At 32.3% G+C, this 21,375-nt stretch overlaps 2 protein-coding genes and 1 non-coding gene across 10 annotated transcripts; all 3 read left to right on the top strand.

Annotated features, from left to right (window-relative positions):
• The first annotated feature begins 2,120 nt into the window (after positions 1-2,120).
• Positions 2,121-4,718, top strand: LOC112453687. The gene is made up of 8 exons (XM_025014614.1): positions 2,121-2,203; positions 2,282-2,373; positions 2,779-3,044; positions 3,355-3,513; positions 3,743-3,998; positions 4,258-4,326; positions 4,414-4,503; positions 4,605-4,718. Exons 2-8 carry the CDS (start codon positions 2,314-2,316, stop codon positions 4,716-4,718), a joined length of 1,014 nt encoding a protein of 337 aa, XP_024870382.1. The 5' UTR covers positions 2,121-2,203; positions 2,282-2,313.
• Positions 4,719-8,381: 3,663 nt separating this feature from the next.
• On the top strand, positions 8,382-19,822 carry LOC112452722 (RNA-binding protein squid-like). 8 transcript variants are annotated; one of them, XM_025013408.1, is made up of 10 exons: positions 8,382-8,666; positions 12,274-12,309; positions 12,752-12,792; positions 13,052-13,179; positions 13,428-13,574; positions 13,665-13,796; positions 14,031-14,250; positions 16,879-16,950; positions 18,188-18,305; positions 18,881-18,972. In XM_025013408.1, exons 1-9 carry the CDS (start codon positions 8,536-8,538, stop codon positions 18,250-18,252), a joined length of 972 nt encoding a protein of 323 aa, XP_024869176.1. In that variant the 5' UTR covers positions 8,382-8,535; the 3' UTR covers positions 18,253-18,305; positions 18,881-18,972. The 8 variants fall into 8 exon arrangements, with proteins under 8 accessions (XP_024869176.1, XP_024869097.1, XP_024868876.1 ...); XM_025013329.1 differs by having other exon boundaries at positions 16,876-16,950; XM_025013108.1 differs by having other exon boundaries at positions 14,031-14,295.
• On the top strand, positions 12,893-12,965 carry LOC112455081. Its single transcript, XR_003040823.1, has one exon. It is a non-coding gene; the product is annotated as a small nucleolar RNA SNORD58 (small nucleolar RNA).
• Positions 19,823-21,375: the final 1,553 nt, after the last annotated feature.

The following is a 21,375-nucleotide window of genomic DNA, read 5'->3' as shown; positions in this document are numbered from 1 at the left end:
TAAATATTAAAGTTTATTATTTAGTTTATAGTTTATTATTAGAATTTTACGAGTATTTATGTAAAATATATAATTTTATACGAATACCTGTAGAGTGTGTGCGTGTTCCATACGTACAGTTTATACGCGTGTATCGTTAGATAAAAAGAGAAAAATAGAATAATAATAAAATTTCAAAAAAAAATATAAATCATTTTCGAAAAAGATACAAGCGCTTTCAATCTAAGCTTAGATCTTATAGGCAGCTCAATATTAATTTCCGTGTATATATATTATTATAATACATATACATATATATATATTCCAATTTATTACTGCGCGCCGATCACAGTCGGATATAAATAATTTTAATTATTGCACTAAGGCCGGTATTCATAGTCGATTCTTATATTTAAGACCGTCTTAAGTACAATCTTAAGATGTGAACCAATCACAGACCCGTATTAGCATCTTAAGACATTACTTAAGACGGTCTTGAAATAAGATCTGACTATGAATATCGGTCTAAATCTGATTAATTTGGAATTTTATTTAGGGATATTATGTAAATAGGTATAATTAGTTATCTTATTATTTAGTGATATTATTAAGAAAAAACAATTTCAAATTAGTAGTTTTAATACAAGTAATTTTTGAAATAGTAATTATGTTTTTATTTATTGAAATTAATATAATTTTTACAAAAAAAAAGTCTTATTAGTTAGTGAATTTAATATTTACATTATAATTTTCAAATTGGAAGATCGGGTTATTTCCTCGATTTTGTATTGCCCGTTACTTTCTTCCCGCTATACGGGGCAGAAATAAGTACCAATTTTTCTCCCTAAATAATCAATATTTTTAATTCCGCTTAGATGAGGGCGCTTTTTCGTCGGAGTTCGGGCGTCATTACACAAAATTTTAAAATTTCAGTTTTGTATGACGGTTATAACGTACGTAATCATTATGATGCAGTTAAAAATAATTTGATAACTTGTAAGTGTTTGTTAACAATTTTCATAATAAATAACAAATGTAATACAATAAAATTAATTAAATAATAACATAAATTTCGCCAAAAATTTCATTAATAATTTATTTCCTGTTCACAAATAAATCATGTTTATGTTGATCCGTAATTACTTTATGGCGTTGATATTTCTTTTGGCAAGACAATTGATAAACTCCAACGTCAGATATAAATGTGTCATTTATAAAAATCTATGAATAGTACCTCAATATATCTGTCCTCTTTTGTTTTTTATGCTTAATAATTTTATTCTGAAATCTAAATCTAATTCTAAAATTGTATTCTTATTCTAAAACCTAAAATGTGCAAATATGTCCTCAAATTTTACAATTTATGTAATAAATAACGTTTAATTTTACACAATAATACTTACAATTTTTTGGTCCTAGTTTTCAATAATTGTTAATAATTTTTTTACAGCCAACATATACATTTTTATTTGTTTAATTTATACAGTTTGTTTAAAATAAATTCTGTCACAAATATCAGTCACAAAAAAATTAGAACGCAAAAATTAATTTCTTTATACATAATCGTGTAACTTTTAAAACTAAATAAGACAAAGAACGTACGTCATATTGTAAATTTCCTTCAGTTTTTCACCGTAGTCATGAAGTATGTATTTATTTAAACAAATAATAAACACATATTATTATAAATCTATATATAAATTGTAATACTTTTCAAAAAGATAAAGCAAATAATAATATTGTGTAATCATATTCCTTTTCAATTAACACGATTTATTGGTAATATAAAACATAATATAATAAAATAATCAATTTTTTTGAAGAACTTAATCAAAATTATGTCGAAATTAAGTTTTATTACATTATTTTAGCGTTTCATAACGCTATAACGCAAGTAAATATGCATAGAAAGTGCAAAATGCAATTTAAACGTAAGTGCATATACTTTGTATGCGGATCGATTATCTCAACTGTGCTATCGTTTAATAATTTAAAGACATTTACGACATAATTAAGTGTAGCCATTTCATCATAATGATAAATGTGACGTTGCACAATGTGAACGTTGCAACTTGAGAATTTTAACAGTTAACACATTGAATTGCGAGAGTCTCCATTATGATCGACACTACAGAAAAGACGCTAAGTCCTATTTCCTTAGCCGCCTTTTTTTTAGGTTTCGGAATTCTTAGATATCCTTTAAACCAGCCTAGATATCGCTTGAGTATTTTCTATATATTAACTGTGTGGAGCGTTTATGCTTATGTGTTATATTACACGACAACCTATATGTTTTTGAAAGGAGTATATACTGGATTAATAGCAGCTTTTGGGATGACAGTAAATTTGCTTACAGCAATAATATCCATAATTATCACCATTTGCGAATACGAGGTATAAGTTTTATTTATCAATGTTTTAATAAAGTGTGATATCTAAAATAAAACAAACAACATAGAATAGCACATCCTTATAAAATATAAAAATAACTAATTTCAACATTATTTATTTAATATATTTAAAAATGTGACAAAATAAATTTTTCTATTTTCGAAATATATTTTATATATTAATTTATCTTTATTGAAGTTAAAGGTGCAATCAACTAATAAATTTTAATGTTCTTCTTCGCATTAGATAATTTAATGTATACTTTTAATTAAATTTGATTTGTGTACCCTGTGCTTTACAATTAAGTGTATCATTAAGTATATGCCTTATAAGTATATTAAGTACCTATATTAAATCAGAAGAAGAGTCTCCTGATTTTATAAATTTTCTGATTGCTGTTATCCTCAGAAATACCGGCAGTATACAAGGAAGTTAGATCTTGTGGATGATACATTGGAAGAGCTCGGTATACCCAAAGAATACCATAAAATGAGAAATTTGACAAGAAAAGCGTTGATTATATGGTTTTTAATGATTTGCGTAACATGGACTTCGAATTCTTTAGCGTGTATAGGAATATTCCATGATACAAGAGCCATATTTCTGCCTTTTGTTATGTCTTATTCTATGTACGTTAACAGCATCACGGACATAACGTTTATTCTTTTTCTAAGGTTTGTAAATCTTATTTTGTTATAATCATTTTACCGCGAGTATTATTAAAGTTTAATTTAATTAAGATAATTTATCTTGATAAATTCTTACCTTCTCAAAATAAATATATTAAATCAAGTACAAAAAAATCAATACAAAAAAATAAATTAAATTATTGTATGTTAATGTTATATCGTATAATACACTTCTGTATTTATAAAATTAAAAATTTTATGCAAACAAAGATAATAAACGAATAGATTTTTCATGTTTTTACTTTGTTACGCCTAAAGAAATTTACGCTTTTCCTAAATATTTTTTAAATTATAGACATATCGGTGCAAGTCTAGATAAAATAAACAATCATATTAAGCAACTATCAGAAACAGAAGACTGTGGACTAAGATGCAAGTGGAAAAAATTTCTTGTCGTTAATAATTACAACGTTCGAAATGCTAAGAATTGCAAACACATATTATGGATCGTAATGTAAATTACAAATTTTCTAATTTATGTAAAATAAACATAAATATATATATAACTTTTATTCTGTTTTACGACGTGATAAATTTTTCGATAAATCAGCTCTAATCGCGCTAATTTGTCTAATTGTAAGACACTAACGCGATATAGGCATATTGTATTTTAAAAATATAATAGATTAATATACAAATATATTTCTAATAATTATTTGTTTATTAAAATAGTATCTTTTTAGACATCTCCATTTGGAACTTTGCCGAACAGCTCGTGATATAAATGGTTTCTTCGGACTACAAATGACTTTGCAAATGATAACCTATTTCATTGTCTTAAACGCAGGGTCTTACTTTGAATATTACACGATATTACATCTAAAAGAAATAAACAGTAACATAATATTATACACATCTGTTTCTAGTATGATATGGTTTCTCGTATTTTTAACAAAACTCATATCAGTGAATCACATTTGCGAAAGCGTTAGCGCTAAGGTAAACATATTAATTGAAAAAAATCATTTTTGCAAATTATAAAAAAGTTACATAACAAATAACATAATCTTAAATTTTTCTTGAAGATTAATAATTGTGAATAACAATCAAATTGAAATAAACGTTAACATTGCAAAAAATTCTTTGAGGTAATAAAATAGATTCAGAAATTTCTGCTTTATGTAAAAATACCAATATGTTATTGAAAAAAATACAATTATAAATAAAAACAAACATAATTAATTTTATATCATTTCAGGCGCACAAGACCAAGAGCATTATACACAAATTAACAAATCTCATTTGTTTTGCGGAAGCTCGCGAAGAGGTGAGATTATTTCTATATAATTCATCTCTTGATTCAAAATAATTTTTATTTAAATTAAAATAAAAATTGCATTATAATGTAACGCAGATTTATCAGTTTGTTTTGCAAGTATCATTACGGCCATTGAAGTTTAACGGATGCGGACTATTTTGTTTTGGCTACGCCTTTATTCGTAAGGTTAATCATCTTTAATATTATTCCTATCTTTATGCAGAATCTTAGCTTACTAAGTTGCAAAAATTCCAATAATAATATTTCTGTTTGTTATCTCTCTTCAGTTTTTCGTCTGGACTCTCACCATCGTTATTTTTATGGCGCAAATGGGTTTTGTTCCTGTATGGAATGAAATTGACAGAAAAAATACAGCAAATAGCTCATATATGCGATTGTGAAATTTATCACACTCAATTTCTAACTTATTATTTAATATTTCTATTTAATATTGTAATCTAAAGCTATAAATAAATAAATTGATTTATAAAATATGCAATGTAAATAATTACAATTAATTTAATATTTTTTATATGTCACGTTAATGTTTCATATACATTTATTTATATTGTCACATCAATTATTGTCTATGAATTGTATACATCTATTTCTATTAAATAAGAGCTCTTTTAGCATTTATAAATTATATCTTGTTTGAGGAATATTAAATAACATACACATTAAATAAGAATTCTTTTAATTTAAAATGTTAATGCTTGATCAACGAGACATATAAGCTTATAAATTGATTTCTTATAAATTTATTTTTATTATAAAATATATAGCCACTTTACCTTTAATACTATGATTTTAATAAAAATTCTAATACAAAGTTAGATACCTTAATTGAGCAATGTCTGCAAGCTAAAACCAATTTAATCATTAGCATTAATAGTGTCAAGAGACACTAGATCGGCTATGTCATTGGTCATTGTGTATGTTTAGGGAAAAGTTAGATATAATATAACGCTAATGCATTGATCTATGCATTATTCTATCGCCTTTTAATAGTGTTAAGAGACACTAGATCGGCTATGTCATTGGTCATTGTGTATGTTTAGGGAAAAGTTTGATATAATATAACGCTAATGCATTGATCTATGTATTATTCTATCGCCTTTAATAACGAGTTATATATTGGCTGGATATAGTCCAACTGTCAGTTTATGGTAGAAATGACGATTGTGATGAACATGATGGTGACTACTATTGAACAAGCTGTACATACATCCTCTGTTCTTGATCTTTCACATTCTCGGTTTCGGCATTTATACTCTGAAGAAACCTTATTTAAATATTTTGTATAATGTGACATTGATGTGGATCATTTACGGTTATGTTTTTTATTATGTAGGATTTAAAGTAGAAAAGTGATTCTTGACAAAATTTACTCTAATAAATATTCTAATAAACTTTCTCGTCCTCATTATTGTTAGATATTTAGCAAAAATATAATTGCCTAAAAATGTTTACATAAATATAATTTACAATAAATGTTGGATTGTACTTTGGCAAAATATTATCTAGAAAATACGGATGTTTATAAAAAAACTTGCTATTATATAGGCAATACGTTGGAAGAGTTAGGCACTTCTAAAATATATCGAAAGTTGCACAGCTATTTATATATAATATTAGGTTTAAAACTAAAAACAATTTTATTGTTATAAAGTTTATTAAAATAATGTAATATAATATTGTATATCATACCATATAAATATACATAAAGCATGAACATAACCTCATTTCAATTTGCACTGGCTCTGTTCACCGTCTCGAAAGACGGTGGAGCAAAAGTCGCACTCAGTGCAATTTTTTTGCACCAATTTTGCCAGCAGAACATTAATAAACACTGAAAATGTGAACTAATTTTCATAGTGGAACAATAAAATTGCACTCAGTGTGCACCAGTGCTGCACCAGTTTTCCCAGCATTTCCCAGTAGTGGAAAACGCTAGCGTCGCCGAAGATACTACCTACCCTGATGGTAACACAATCTGATAGTTCAGATACGTCTCCAAGAAGTGCGCAAGAAAATAGTCCAAAATTGCATAATATCTGTGATTGAACGAGTATTTACTGTATGTACTATTGCAGCAGTCTGCTGTAAGAAGTTATCTGTGAAAATTTTAATTTATATATATAAAACTGTCGCAATTCTTGCGCACTTTGTTTTCTTGCGCACTTCTTCGGGACGTGTCTGAACTATCAGATTATGTCATATCGTGTTACCAGAGTATATGATCCTTTTCTGTTCTTTATTGATTATTCCTGCCGACGTTTCGATCCTAAAAAAAATCGCGCTATAAATATTTATCGCATGGCAAGTTTTGGAGAAAGGTAATTGAGACGTCCGAGTTATTTGATATACATTCATATACATTGATATACATTGATATACATTTGATCATCAGCGCGTAGATAAGTAGAGTTATAATAAAGATTATAAAGATCGAGACAAAGGCAAAAGAAGGGGGGGGTTATGAAAATAATTAATCCTAAATGAGGATTAGAATTAATAATTCTGAAAGAAATTTTGAAGAGGTAAAAATTTTATTTGCGGGACGTCACAATTCACAATATCAGACGATCATTGCGCTTGCACAGCTTTGACCCACGTGAGATATAAGGTGAGCGTTGGTGTGCGTTTTCAGCGTAATATCGAATGTCGCGGCTTTCGTACAGATGGCATTATTCGCGCCAACATCAGCGCCACACGGCACTATAGCGAGATAAAAAAAAGCCTGTTCGTTTTTAGCTGAACTTCTTGCACGGTTCATCTTTTCCTCTTTTTCTTTTCACGTTGGAGAGAAAAGGAGAAAAAAAGAACTGTGCAAGAAAGTTTAGCTAAAACAAACAGGCCTAAAGACGCATTTTGTGCTCATCGTTCATCATCATCGATGTGAAAATGTCGACAAAAAATGTCGTGCCATTTAGCTACGTTTCGTCGATTACACCCAACGATGTATATTGCGATAATCTACTTATCGTATCCCAAATATTATTTTATTGACTTTTGAAAAATAAACGGTCGCGTTTTGCAAGCGAAATTGAACAGGTTCTTGGCAGTCTCCCATTGGTCGATGGCCGAGAATAATGACACTCAACGATCTCATTGGTTACCTCTCCCTCCCGCCAGTCGCGTCGCATGACCGAAATTTTCGATGCGTATGCCGCTAAATCCGTCTCGTCTTCCCTTTCTTCCGCTCCCCCCACTCCTTCCCGCCGATGACGCATTCTCTAGCCATCGATCCGAACGTAATCAGGAACGTAAGAACTAGATTTATTTTAACCCTCATTTAACTGTTTGCTAAAAAATTTTTTTAACAAGTATAGATAGAGAGCAAAACTATTTAAATACTTATATTATAATTTAATATGATTCCATTAATAATAAATCAATTTTTTTAGATAAATTTTATTTAAAAAGGTTTTACTATTTAAATGTTAAAGAATCTTGAAAAATAAATTCAAAAATATTTTACTAATTAGACCTTTTTAAGAACTTTAATATTCAACAACTTTAAAACGTAATACATTAACAAAATGTTAGAACAATAATTCAAAATAGAAATTAAATCTATTAAAAAAAAGTTAAATGCGTATTGGTCTTTAATTGGTCTTAATCTTCATCGTGTGCTACGTTCACAACAAATGATTTAATGATAAAATTTAGCCAAAACAAAAGATGAATTCGAACCAAATGAAATTCCCAGGATGACGTTGTTGCTGTTTACATTCATGAATGAAACTCATTCAGCGAATACTCAATGAAAACGCTCGCATTCCCATTCACGCAAGAAATCGATCGAAAAATCTAAGTCGGACTTCGAATAAAAATATCATTTTACATCTAATCGCGAAATATCATCAGTACGAGGACATCACGCTCGTCATAAATCGCGTTTCGGCGCGATCAGCCACGCGATCATTTTCGCAGGGCGCCGAGGGGCACGTCGGACGGACCTGAGCGACGGCACGCGATTGGTCGACGGTAGTCGCACGTCCCGAGATGCTTCGCGCGTAAATCGCGAGCCGGGAGGATCTCCGGGCTGCGCACGACGCCGCCACTTCCTTCTCCATTCGGCAGTCGAACGATACGGCGGCGTATCGGGCAATTGGCGATCGCTTGTGTGTATCGTGCTCGTAGTTGACCGGTGGTGTGCCGTGAGTCGCACCGTAACTACGCGGACAAACGTCGTCAGATAAAGCGAGCGCGATGGCCGATCAGGAGAGCAAGGATTTCAGCGACGACATCGCAGAGCAGAACTTCGCGGAGCAGAATGGCGAGTCCGAGAATAACGGCGAGAACAACGTCGCGGAGAACAATCAGGAGTCTCAGGAAGACAGGTAAACTCCCTCTTTCCCTCTCGGTCTTGCTTGTTCGCCCCGTGTGCCGCAGCTCGTCGATTGTCCCGGTTGCGCGATCGCTTCGTACATACTTCAGACGCGTTGTGGCCCCGGCGATCGCGCGAATCGGCGATAACTTCGCGACGGACGCGGCGACGAGTCGAGCGCGCGCGCGCAAGCACGCGTCTCACAAAATGGCGTAGGCGCGCGGTCCGCCGCGGAACGTAATCCGTTCGCATCGACGTGACGACGAACGCCTACGTTTCGACGATACGGCCTCGTCGCTTCTACGTGGCGCGCCGCGCACGCGAACACCCATCTTTCGGCGATTACCCGGTCGCGATTAGGATCTATTAACGAAAAAGACCGGCGGTAACAATGGCGGTTGTAAGAACGAGTGGAGACGCCGGCCGCGGGCCCGGAAAGGGCGCGCCCGAGGCATCGTGAGAGAGAAGATACTGAAGATAGAAACGGTTGGAAACTATGCAATAACGAACCGATGAACGTCGCGAATGATACGTAGCGTTTATGAAAGACCGGATTTTTCGCGCGCTTTACTGCCTGGGCGCGCTAACCACTTCCGTTACGAGCACGTGGAAACCTTTGTCCCTTGCGGGCGCGCAAGAATAAGTTACTTGCGGCGTAGCGTTGATCAAACGAATCGAGAGACGCCACAGCGTCTCGAGCCAAGTATTTTTTTTTTGCAAAGTAATATATATTAAAAGAAACAGTGCGCTAAAAAAGTATCCCGCCTTGCATTGCGATGGGCTTTACGCCAAAGTGTTGGTCGTCTGCCATTGTCTCGCGCTGCTCTTTTTCCTTCCCTCCTCTCCCCTTTTTTCAGCGTAACGGGATCTCGAGCTGGATGAATTTGAGCAGACATACTGTTTTTTCGATCCGGTCGCCATTAACGAGAGAATACAGGATAGCTATTAGTTGTGTAAATATTTTGCAATTATGCGCCCCCCCCCCTCTCAGTTTTTCTTTCTCTCGTCGCAGCGTTCCATTTATTAGATAGAGATTTTTACACCTATTTTCCTCATCAATTTTTTTGTAAATTTTCATTTTGTCCTTTGTATCCCTACAGCCTTGGATTTTTGCGAATTTTTGCACAAATTCTTTTTTACAAAGAAGGGTAAGCATCAGTAGAGTATTTAAATTTCAAAGTTGTGTGGAATTTTTCAGGATATAAAAGTTCAGGAAGCGCGGACGTAATCTTCAAATTCTATGTTCATACGTAAATTGGAAAATAAAATTGAATAAAATATAATGAAAATATAAATATAATTAGTCTATTGTCTGGCTATGTGTAAGCATTCTGCATTTTTGCAGCTAGTATATCGTTAGTATCGTTGCTGAATATGAATTTGGAGATGTATCTCGTCCTATTCATATGCTAAAAATATGCTCAAGGGACATGAGTTTCACGTATGAAGTAACGGAAGTTTAAGGAACCAAACGCCGGCGTTCCTGTGTCTAACATATAATAATAATCGAAGGTTGGAATGAGATATTGCATGCTATATTACGCAAGAATAATTATTTAAGACAGTAATGTGTAAACGACGAACATAAAAGCGTCCATAAGCTTGTAAACTTTTTATATGTGCTGTTGTTGCGAGGTATACATTTTATCTGTTTTGAAATTTTTCGTAATTTTGTGTATTAAACTCCTTGTTTTCTATCCCTATCTAGTTAATTATATAATTATAGTTCTGTAATCGATAAAAAGAAAATTGTGGATTCTGCAGTCGATCAGTTTTTGCGAACGCAACGTCACAAGCAAGTAATAAATAATCCGTAATAATATTTTTATAGAGCCTAAAAGTTTCGAGTACATTTTTTGGCCAGCGCCGAGTCTTCTATCCTCGTACGTTCGTTGCAGCTGAATTCTGGTAAAACAATGTCAATTGACTCACGATTGACGAAATATACGTACACTTACTATGGGATCGACGTGTATCGAGAATCTTATGCAGTGATTTCCGAGTCCGAATTATTGCGAGAAGTCTTCGTCAAGTTCAAGTCCGTCACGTTCCGTCATGACACGAGCACTGGAACTCGAATTAATTTCGTCAGATCAATAAGTCTCGCACAGACACACTTGCCTCTCTGCTGGGTCACGCGGTAGAGTAATTTCCGATCCAAATGCTGTTTGGGCGTGACCAAAGCACAAAATCATAGGGACAATGCGAAAACCTCGAGTAGGTCGGAAACGCCATTAACCCCAGTTTATGTGGCTTGATCTACAGGTGATCAACAACGGTTTTCACATGGCGGACGGCTCGCAGGTGGAAAACGTGACCCGACCAGCAACTGATTACCGGCGAGTGACTGGTGCCAACGGTATTTATCACCAGCCATAAATAAAAAATAAAGAGTCGAATATAAATAAGTAAATCAATTATCGTGTTGACACTGCCAAAAACCAAGTCAGAGCCTGATCAAAAAACCGAGCTTGCAGCTCGTTGTTAGAGTGCAGAAAAAGAATGAAACGTATATATCTCAGAAGTTGAAACAATTCTTGCATTACATCGCAATTTGTCAATGAGCGTTGTAAAAGAGAGAGACAGAGAAAAATGCAAAAGAGACAAGCATATATATGTATATAAAAACTACGTACATATAAATATAAATATAAATAAATATCCCATATTACATGAACATAAATGTCGTTCGAAAGTATCAAGAGTCGTCTGTCATTAAATCGTAATGAATAAAAACAATCTTTTTAGCTTTTTGATATAGAGTTGCAGTTTATCCTAGCATATGCCATATTCTTTGGGCCATTCTGCAGAGATCAGAGTACCACTTGGAAAAATTAAATTCTTGTTTCCCTTAGGAGCAGCTGTGATATGTCAACTGGAGTTGTAACTATTGCTCACGCAAACGTCGATGAATAGTACCTTGTTCTCTGGTTGCATTGATTTTTACATAATATATATATATTTTTTCCAAGTTTTCTTTTCAATCTTTTTTTTTTTTACAATTGAACATTCGAATTAAGGTCTCTATGGTGAAAAGCAGTTCTTCTCATGGTTGTTTCTCATAATTTTACACAACGTACAGATGCATATATCGTAAGCTATCTTTATCAACTCTCGTTTATTCTAGGAATGGTATTCTATAACTCTTGTAATTGCTTTGCATTGTAATTATGTTTATCGTTGTAAGAAGACTTTTCTAAATTTCGACGATTTGGGCGATTTAATTAGCCGTAGATTAAACTTGTGCGTTTGTTTATCGTAGATATATATAATTATTCATAGTTTTACATATGTGCGATATTTAATTGAATATAAAATTTCCTGCCTATATAAATCTTTTCGATAGTCGATCCAGTGCCCTTTTGCGAATGACACTACAGGTCTTACGTTTTTTGCACATCGTCTGCATTCAATTTTTTCATACCTTAACACTGATTCCAGTCTTTCCAGGGGTTAAGTCGACACTACCTTTCTTTTCTTTTCTTTTTTTTCCAATAATGAATGGAATTGTTTTTTTTTTTCTAAAAGTCAAATTTTCGCTTCGATCTTAAGCTTTCTATATTAATTAACACGTTCGAGAAATTCATCTAGTGATATAAATTCGTTCCGTTGCTTTGCAGGTCGGCCGGGGCTAACCAGGATTCTCTGAACGATAGGTATTTTTCAAACTTCATTATATTTTTCTTATTATCATTACTTTTTTTAGCATGTCGGTGTTAAGAGAGTGAAAGAAAAATTGCTCGCGACGATACGAGAGAGACGATGAAGTCTACTTAACCCTCAAGTTGCACATCCGAGTAGGGATCGATTTATGATTATTCCGTAACTTGTAAGAGTCACTTGCGAAAGAGGCCCAAATACATTGCCATCACGCTATCTTCTACCGTTTTTATTGCAGATAACTTTTTTGCGCGCAGTTGCAGAGATTTGACAATTTGCCAACATCGCAAGCCCAAATAACGATTCTATTTAGATGTTAAACCGTAAATTTCTTGCTGTAAACATTCGGTTTCGCAATACTGATTAAAGAGTTGAGATGAATATGACCTTCGTTCGCTTCTATTGGTTTTAATTTTCTATTTTCCTCTTTTTTCGCAGGAAATTATTCGTCGGTGGTTTAAGCTGGGAAACGACAGACAGTGAGTAATATATATATATTTTTAATTATGTGATAGATTTTCTTCGCAGTTTCACTCAAATAATAGAATATAACAAAGTGAAACATAAAATAAAAGAAATTAGCGATGATGTTATTTCTTAGGACACCTTTGGATGACAATTGTCATGTGAAAAGAACTTTTTACTGAGCTAGATTAATTATTTATATAATTGTCTTTAAAATGACTTAAATTATAACTTTTAAAAAATTCTTACAAAGATCACCTTGTGCATTTTTAGAGGAATTGCGAGAACATTTCAGCGCATATGGTGATATTGAAAGTATCAATGTCAAGACAGATCCAAATACAGGACGATCGAGAGGATTCGCCTTTATCGTCTTTGCTAAAGCCGAATCTCTCGACAAGGTAATTCAATTTTGTATTTTATTGTATTGTATTTTATTTGTACAAAAAGATAGTACGATTTCTTATATTGTAATTAATTTTAATAATGTTGCTGTTTATCTTTTACACATATGGAATGATGATATTATTGTCCAGTTCTGCTACTGAAAGCATGTGATGCAAAATTTTTTTTCTGACATTTTTATAACAAATTTTTTATATAAATTATTATTACGTCAAATGAATTAAAAGGGAAAATAATCTTCTAGATTATGGCTGCTGGTGATCATGTTATCAACAACAAAAAGGTTGATCCTAAGAAAGCGAAAGCCAGACATGGGAAAATATTTGTCGGCGGGCTTTCGACGGAACTTTCTGATGACGATATCAAGAATTTCTTTTCACAATTCGGAACCGTAAGAATTTTATCATTTCTGCACACTTTAACTCAAATACCCTCGGACAAGTATTCTTATTAATATGTGAAACACCTAAAAACCTTTCAGATTGTCGAAATGGAGATGCCGTTCGATAAAACCAAAAATCAGAGGAAAGGATTCTGCTTCATTACTTTTGAATCTGAACAAGTGGTTAATGAGCTATTGAAGACTTCGAAACAAACAATAAATGGTAAAGAGGTGAGTAAACAAACGTTTATAAAACTAAATGCCATTACGGAGCTTTTATAAAATATTACTTGCTTGTAAATTCTACCTTTTAATATTCCAAGTTATTAGCTCTGAAATATATGTACGATTTATTTTTGTTTAAGACGATAAAAAAAGCTAGTTAACAAAAGATAAATAAGATTTAAATTTTTAATTTAGATAGGTATCATTAATAGCGACGGTGGTATTTTAAATATTAAACAGGTTGACGTGAAGAAAGCAACGCCCAAACCCGACGGAATGATCGGTATGCGCGGTGGACCCGGCGGCCGCGGCGGTCGTGGCGGAAGGGGCGGTCGAGGTCGTGGATTCGGTCAAGGCGGATGGGGACAGGGTGGCTATGGCGGCGGTTACGGTGGCGGCTACGGCCAAGGAGGATACGGCGGTGGCTACGATGGATATGGATACGATTATTACGGTGGTGGTGGGTACGGAGGTTACGGCGGCGGCTACGACTACAGTGGATACGGTAATTTTATTGTCTATTACTAAAAGTCGATGACAGAATCGGTTTATGGTGCCGATTACTGTTAGAATTGTTTCCGCTTTTTTTCTCGTGTGTCTTATTTCTTTTCGACAAAAGAAGCGATGATCTAACAATAAATAATAATCCAACGGCAGATTATCCGTTGTTACCGTCCCAGTGTATTCGGCAGACGATTGTGAAAAATCTTACAGACACCTGAGGAAAATATGTGCATATTATGACTGATTTAATTCCTCTATCGCGCATCCAAATTGCTTAACTTTTCTTCATTTATCTTTTTTGTAATTAATTAACATCTTTTTTGTGTATACTAACTTTTTGGTTTAATTGAGTAAGCTGGAGCGCAAGTTTATATTGTCCGCTTCGTAAATATATTTTACTCGGTAGTTACAAGAAATGGAATGATCAGAAATTTTATGTATGTATTATACTAGGTGTTAAATTATAGTGTGTGATATTAAGCATAAATGAGACTGGAAGCGCTGGTTTATGGGAAGATTAGATAACAATTCTGATCTGTCCATATTAATGTGTTTGAAAATATTTAACTTGATGAATCAATCTTGCAATTTTATAGATTTCAAAAAATGACACTGATAACTGTTTGATTAACTTAATTATTGATATGGTGACCATATATAAACCAGTGACTTAAACTCATGGAAATATCTTTCGAATTATGTTCTTTCTCAGCACATTACATGATCCATAACAAATCCGATCGGAACTGAAAGGCCACGCGGAACGAACATAATGCGAATTATTTTCTATTTTAGATTTACTTTCCAAGCATTAGTTGTTTATTGCATTATGACCAATTAATCCACTCTAATCATTTGTTAAGTTATTCTTTAAGTTATTCTTTAAAATCCTACTAATTTAATTTTTATGTATCTACATATAAACTTTGTAAATATGCATTTAAAGTTAACATAAAATATGAGTTACAGTAAATGTGTGTGTGTAGGAAAATGTGCTTATGTTGCATTTTACGATATCTCGATTTTTAAACATTCTTAAATTATTTGAAATATCGATCAAAATAAAAGAAAATTGCATGTATTATCAGACATGTTATGATCAATCGATATAAATACTGTTCTTAAACAAAATTTGCCATTTATAAAATTTAATTATTTTATACAAACATGATTTTTGAAATAACGGATTTAATAACTTATTAATATTTAATATTTTCTAAATATCTAATATTTAACCTTCCGGAGGCGGACTTTGTTTGACTTTGTTTTGTTTAAAATGTACGGCTCAAGGAGTCTTGAGCTCTAAATAAAAAAAACAAAACAAATAAATGAGTAACCCACCTCTGGAGGGTTAATTGAGTTATGCGAATTGATATATTTTTTTATTTCTTTTTTATCTCTCTTGATATATTTCTTTGTACTTACTGTAAGTTCCATGAATTGACTTCAGAAAAATCATGCACAATCACTGTAACAGTATTGTAACATATAAGTACACTATAACATGTGTAAATATTAACCCATTAAGTACCACCGTGGATCAATTTCATTTTTTTTATAATTAATATTTAATAAAATAATTAATCATTAATTATTAGTTATCTTTTTGATCATTAATAAAAACTAAAAATTGGCAGTTAATGGGTTAAAGCAACGATGTACAGGACACTACTGTATGAGGTTGTATCCTTCGATCCTGCTTTTGATCCCGCCACGTTCTCCTTATGCATGAGTTTCTTTCACATTTCTTTCATATTTCAACGATCATTTCACCCGCGATGAAACCGCGAAGGCTAGATACATGCTCTGGTAGTGAGAATGGCAATGACTATTTTGTATCTCGTATGATTTCCGAGATTATTTTGCTAAGGTATTTTTTTTTTTATCAAATTATGTTGGATAAAAGATACACAAGTGTGAAATAATTGATCTTTTTATATGCCTTTTTGTTCTATCTAACCGTGGAATTCCAAAACTTTATAACCTGTTATACATAGGTTAAAAAATAATTTCATTCTTATTTTAATTTCTTTAATTTTTTTTAGAAAGATTACACTATTTTTTTTTATATGCTATATAAATTTTAATTTTAACTATGCGTATAATGGACAAGTCATTTTCAGCATGATAGATCTCTCTCTCTCTCTCTCTCTCTCCTTTTTTTTTTTTTTTTTTTTTTTCAAGTAAATTTTAACTACGCGCATGCCATTTTTAAATTCATACAAATTGGTCAAAATAACGTGTTACGATGTTAAAACAACTTATGATGTACTTTATAATCAGAAATCGAACGAGAAAATTTTTTAGAAGATACAACTTTCATTTATATAGAATACTAAAACAGTGCGTTACAGTACAATCAAATTATTTTCAAAATAGGTTTTATGGTCATGCTCTTTTGAAGAAATAGTTATTGAACAATATAATTATTGTATAAAATAATTTTTATTAAATATATACGTTTTTTTGTTTCGAGCGCCACGTGCATTAGATTTTTCCTTTTAATATAAAAGGATATAAACAATCGGTATGCATCGATAACTGATCCCATTGTCTCTTTATACCGTGTGTTCCATGAAAGCAGATGGATACGGCTATGGCAGTGGTAATTACGACGGTGGCTACAGTGGCGGGCGCGGTGGCGCACGCGGTAAAGGTACGCATTATAGCGTCCTTTCTTTTATATTTTATATTTATATATTCCCCATCCGTATCGTTATAAATTTTAAATGGCATATATTCCGATTGAATTATCGCCCACACGCATCTTCTCTTACATTAGCTACATTCATCTATCCGTTACTTCCTTGCGTCACTCGAAACCGAGAGTCTTATTCTCCTCATCTCTGTCATCTTCATTCCTCTGTCCCTTACTCAAGCATCTAGTTTTGTTTCTGTCTTTTATATTATTTGTTTCGCAAGTGGATAATGTGTATGTAGCGTGTATGTGTGGAAAGATGAATGAATACAAGCGAGAAGTTAACATCCACTAGTAATTTATATCGGTTGCATGTGTCAAAAAAGAATTATATTTAACATACATTTGGGAAGCCAATTGTAACATACTGTATAATTATGTATCACGATACTGTAAATTATTACCTGCGATCATCCCTTTTTTCTATTTATCTTCCAACTGACTCATAATGTTTGTAATGTCAGTTAACATCATTTAAGAATGTAATTAATATTATCACTCTTAAGGCCCCCGCACAATGAAAAATATAAGGAACAAGGAACAGATATTAACGATTAGAAATAAAAAGTCAGGAATAAAGCTGGTGTAGCATTAATATACGGCTTCCGATAGGTTAAAAATTTATGGTCTGTGTTATTCCCTGTTTCTGTTGCCTATATTTTTCATCGTGTATCCAACTTTATTCTTGATTCTTTAGTCCTAATCGCTAATGATATCTGTTCCGTGTTCCTTATATTTTTCATTGTGCAGAGGCCTTTACGAAGTACACACTTAACCTTGGATATTCCTAAAAACTTCTTTTATATGCAAGACGCAGCGATTTTACATATTTTTTTTCTTTTTCATAAATAGAACTGTTTAACAATCATATCCAATGGAATGTTATCCTATATTTAGCCATTCATAGCTCTAGAAATATGGAAGATGGGGAAGGTATAAATTTACACAGCCTGCAGCTTACTACCTTAGCCTGTAGCCTCTACGTAGATATACTCTATAGCTTTCTCTCTTTTATATCTATCTATCTCTGTTACTTTCTAAATAATCGCGCAACTCGACGTTTTCATTTGTAGTTTATGTACAGTTTCTATACATAATACGTCTAGTCGCCTAGTCTCGTGTAAAGATAAACGAGTGATGTATGCAGCTGAGCGGAACGATTAAACTAACAACGCGCCATGTGGGTATGTTCCAGGAGGTTCAGGCTACGGTGGCAAGCAAAGGGGTGGTCGTCAGAGCCAGAGGCACCAACCCTATTAATAAAGGAACTCTCCTTATTTATGACCGCGATGCAAATCGCATTGTAACTGCCGGTGAGTCACTATCCAATCTCCTAATGCTCTTGCTTCCATCTCTGCACTAAATCACCCAAAAATTTTAGTGTGTGAAAATAATGATTTTATATTAAATATATAGTGTACAGATTTTTATAAATCATGTATTCTTAGCAAAAAAAATCTAAAATTTTGATTTTAAACACAATAAAATAGTTGCACAAAAGATGAAATATGCATTTCAATTTTCTATTTCTTAAGTCTATATTTAATTAAGAGTAAATTTTTTTTTAAGTTTTTGAAGAGAACTAAAGCTATCGTATTTTCCTTGTGATCCTTGATTCACAATTTGTAATTGCTTACATAATCTCGAATTAACATCCTACGTTTTGCATATGTATCAGAATATTTCACACGTTGCTTTACTAACTTTTATGTCAATTATCATTTCCACTTTTATTTGTATTTCAAATCCACGTTTTATTTCTTATGCTTCCATCCATGTCTAATTCACTGTACTTTATTAACCTCAGTAAAAATTAATTTTGTATTATATAAGGCATACGTATGCAATATGAATAGTTGAAAGATTAAAGCATTTCTTTCCTTTTCAGGTAACGCAAGCCGCGGTTTCCGTTTACAATCACAATATTACAACTCGTCCAATCATTCCATTCAATATACATCAACATCGGCATTCAGAGACACGGGACTCGAGTAGCATGAAAATTTACAGGAATCGTTCCATAATATTTTGTTGATTTTGTTTTTGTATATACATATACGCGCTTGCTTTTTTTCAACTCTTACAAAACATTTGCGTGTACGTGCGTACACACATCGTGTATCGTGAATACTTATAATAGTAGATTATTTTAATTTTTTTTTCTACAAGATGAGACACACGGCGAGAAAAGAAAACCAGCATATATAGGTAAGCAGGCGATGTATTTTTTACATGGCGTGCAAAAAAAAATTACAAAGAATAAATCGAGCTGTTTATAACGACCGTGTGAAATAATATAAAAGGATTACTTCTTCCTTATTAGTAAGATATAATAATAGGATTAAACAAATTTCGTTTTGTGTACATAATATATCTCGTATATATACATATGTAGTTTTGCTCTGACCTATTACGGTAACTTAATACTTTTTTCTTTTTTATTAAACACGACATGTACACAAGATTTATGTTTGAATCGTAGAGATCATCATTTATACACTAGATTTGAATAAAAGACTGACACACGCATAAAATGGATTTATCAGACTTATTAATAGAATTGATGCTCTACCTATTCCGTCGTAATACACGCGTATGTAAGCTTAGCTTGCAGTCTCACGGTGTCACATTTAGCCTGTGCCACGACAGGATTCTCGCTCGATCATAAAGAACAGCGCATGTACATTATATTTATATAACGACAAGTTCATTCTAACACGACGAGAAGATTGTCACAATAAAATTTTTAAAGTACAACAGATGATATTGTATCGAGAATACAATATTGGGATTGTGTATTTTTGTCCGAGTACATACTGTTCTGATCTTATGTTAGTCATTTATTTAAAATAAATTATGTTTATATATATATATATATATATATATATATATGTGTATATAAACATATACCAATTGGTATTTTTTAGTGCTACCATTATAATCAAATCTGTTCCAACTCCCGTAATTTCCCTTTTATTTACGACGAGATATTTGAAACATTCTTATCAAAATTTTTAGTTTGAAAGGAAGTTTGCTGTACATTTTCTTTAAAAAATATTGCGGTTAAAGTTAAAAATATTAAACATGAGTGCAATTTAAATGTAGCAAGAAAAGATTTTTGAAAAGTCTTATTTGCAATTATATTTCACATTTTATTCAACTAGACATCTATGGAGACACTCTTGAATAATAATGTAACATGAGTGACTCGAAATTGAATCAATTTATAATATGTATATTGATACGAAACTTTTTAATTATTGATAATGAATGAATCTATTTTGCCTTCAAAGGATACGGATAATTTCTGTTAACAATTATTTTTACTTTGTTTTCCGAATAAGATTTTTCAAGAGAGAAAGAGAGATTCGAGTTTTAAATTGCACTGAAATTAAGTTTACCAATAAATAGTTTAAATTTTCGATGTCGCAATGTACGTTTGATCGGTTTGACGAAAGCGGAGGCTGGTAAGTGTTTGAAACACGAGAAGACGCCATTGAGATCCACTATCTTGTAGATTAACGACCTGGAACTACACGCTCTTTAATTAGTAGCATTACTAATCTCATCCAGCTGAGATTAGTCTATTCCCCACTTAATGTTCTCACGCGTTGACGACAATTGCATCTTATCTAAATTTATTTAACTGATTGAACTGTTAGTTTAAACGAATTAATTTTGCAACTTTCTTGAATAACATCAGAACTTTCATCATTTTATTATCCTTCTGTGAGAAATGTAAATACAAATTTTACAAATGCATGGATTCAAAATTTAAATAATAATATTTCTCAGTTTTAATTATAAATCGTTGCGTCGCATCTTTGCATTTTTATTCAAACACAAAGCATTAAGAAAAAAAAATTTATAGGAAGCAGCATCATAAATTTTACGCAGCTAAAATTCTATTTTGGCAAAAGTTGTTCAAGTGAGACAAAGTTCTCCGAGTGCAACGAGAAAATAAAGTTTCATCAATTGAGTTCGAAACAAGAAAAACGCATTAAGCTTATGGCTAGCAATATATTCTTGCATTCTTATCTAATGTTTCTCGTCAATTCAAATTCCAAATTAGGAGAAATAAATGAAGAAATAAATCTCGGAGACAAAGCTTGAATCCTGTACTAACTCTTTTCATCTCAACTTCTCGTAGCGTAAAGTCTCTTGTTATAATAGTAGAAAATATCATTACTTTTCCATTATCATAAATAGTATTTACTATTTCTATTTATCCAACATATGTTGTATTATTATGTAAATTTAATATATTCTAAATTTTCCGAATCTTATATTAGTCTTGGAGAATTTGCTGATTACCCTCGTCAAGATCAGCGCAAGAGATAAAATGCGAAATGAATAAATCACTTGATATCCTAATTAAGTAGC

The sequence above is a fragment of the Temnothorax curvispinosus genome, unplaced genomic scaffold, assembly GCF_003070985.1.
Source record: "Temnothorax curvispinosus isolate PA1 unplaced genomic scaffold, ASM307098v1 QBEX01000060.1, whole genome shotgun sequence".
NCBI classification, from domain to species: Eukaryota; Metazoa; Arthropoda; class Insecta; order Hymenoptera; family Formicidae; genus Temnothorax; species Temnothorax curvispinosus.
The sequence above is the reverse complement of the archived record's forward strand: the minus strand, read 5'-3'. Positions and strand labels throughout refer to the sequence as shown.

What these genes read in the sequence shown, in the direction of transcription:
- LOC112453687 (XM_025014614.1), top strand. Translation starts at nt 2,314, where the DNA reads ATGACAGTAAATTTGCTTACAGCAATAATATCCATAATTATCACCATT. An exon ending in CACATATTATGGATCGTAAT is followed by an intron (nt 3,514 to 3,742) that starts GTAAATTACAAA and finishes GTATCTTTTTAG; the next exon opens with ACATCTCCATTTGGAACTTT. An exon ending in TTGCGGAAGCTCGCGAAGAG is followed by an intron (nt 4,327 to 4,413) that starts GTGAGATTATTT and finishes AATGTAACGCAG; the next exon opens with ATTTATCAGTTTGTTTTGCA.
- LOC112452722 (XM_025013108.1), top strand. Translation starts at nt 8,536, where the DNA reads ATGGCCGATCAGGAGAGCAAGGATTTCAGCGACGACATCGCAGAGCAG. An exon ending in CAGGAGTCTCAGGAAGACAG is followed by an intron (nt 8,667 to 12,273) that starts GTAAACTCCCTC and finishes GTTGCTTTGCAG; the next exon opens with GTCGGCCGGGGCTAACCAGG. An exon ending in AAGCTGGGAAACGACAGACA is followed by an intron (nt 12,793 to 13,051) that starts GTGAGTAATATA and finishes GTGCATTTTTAG; the next exon opens with AGGAATTGCGAGAACATTTC.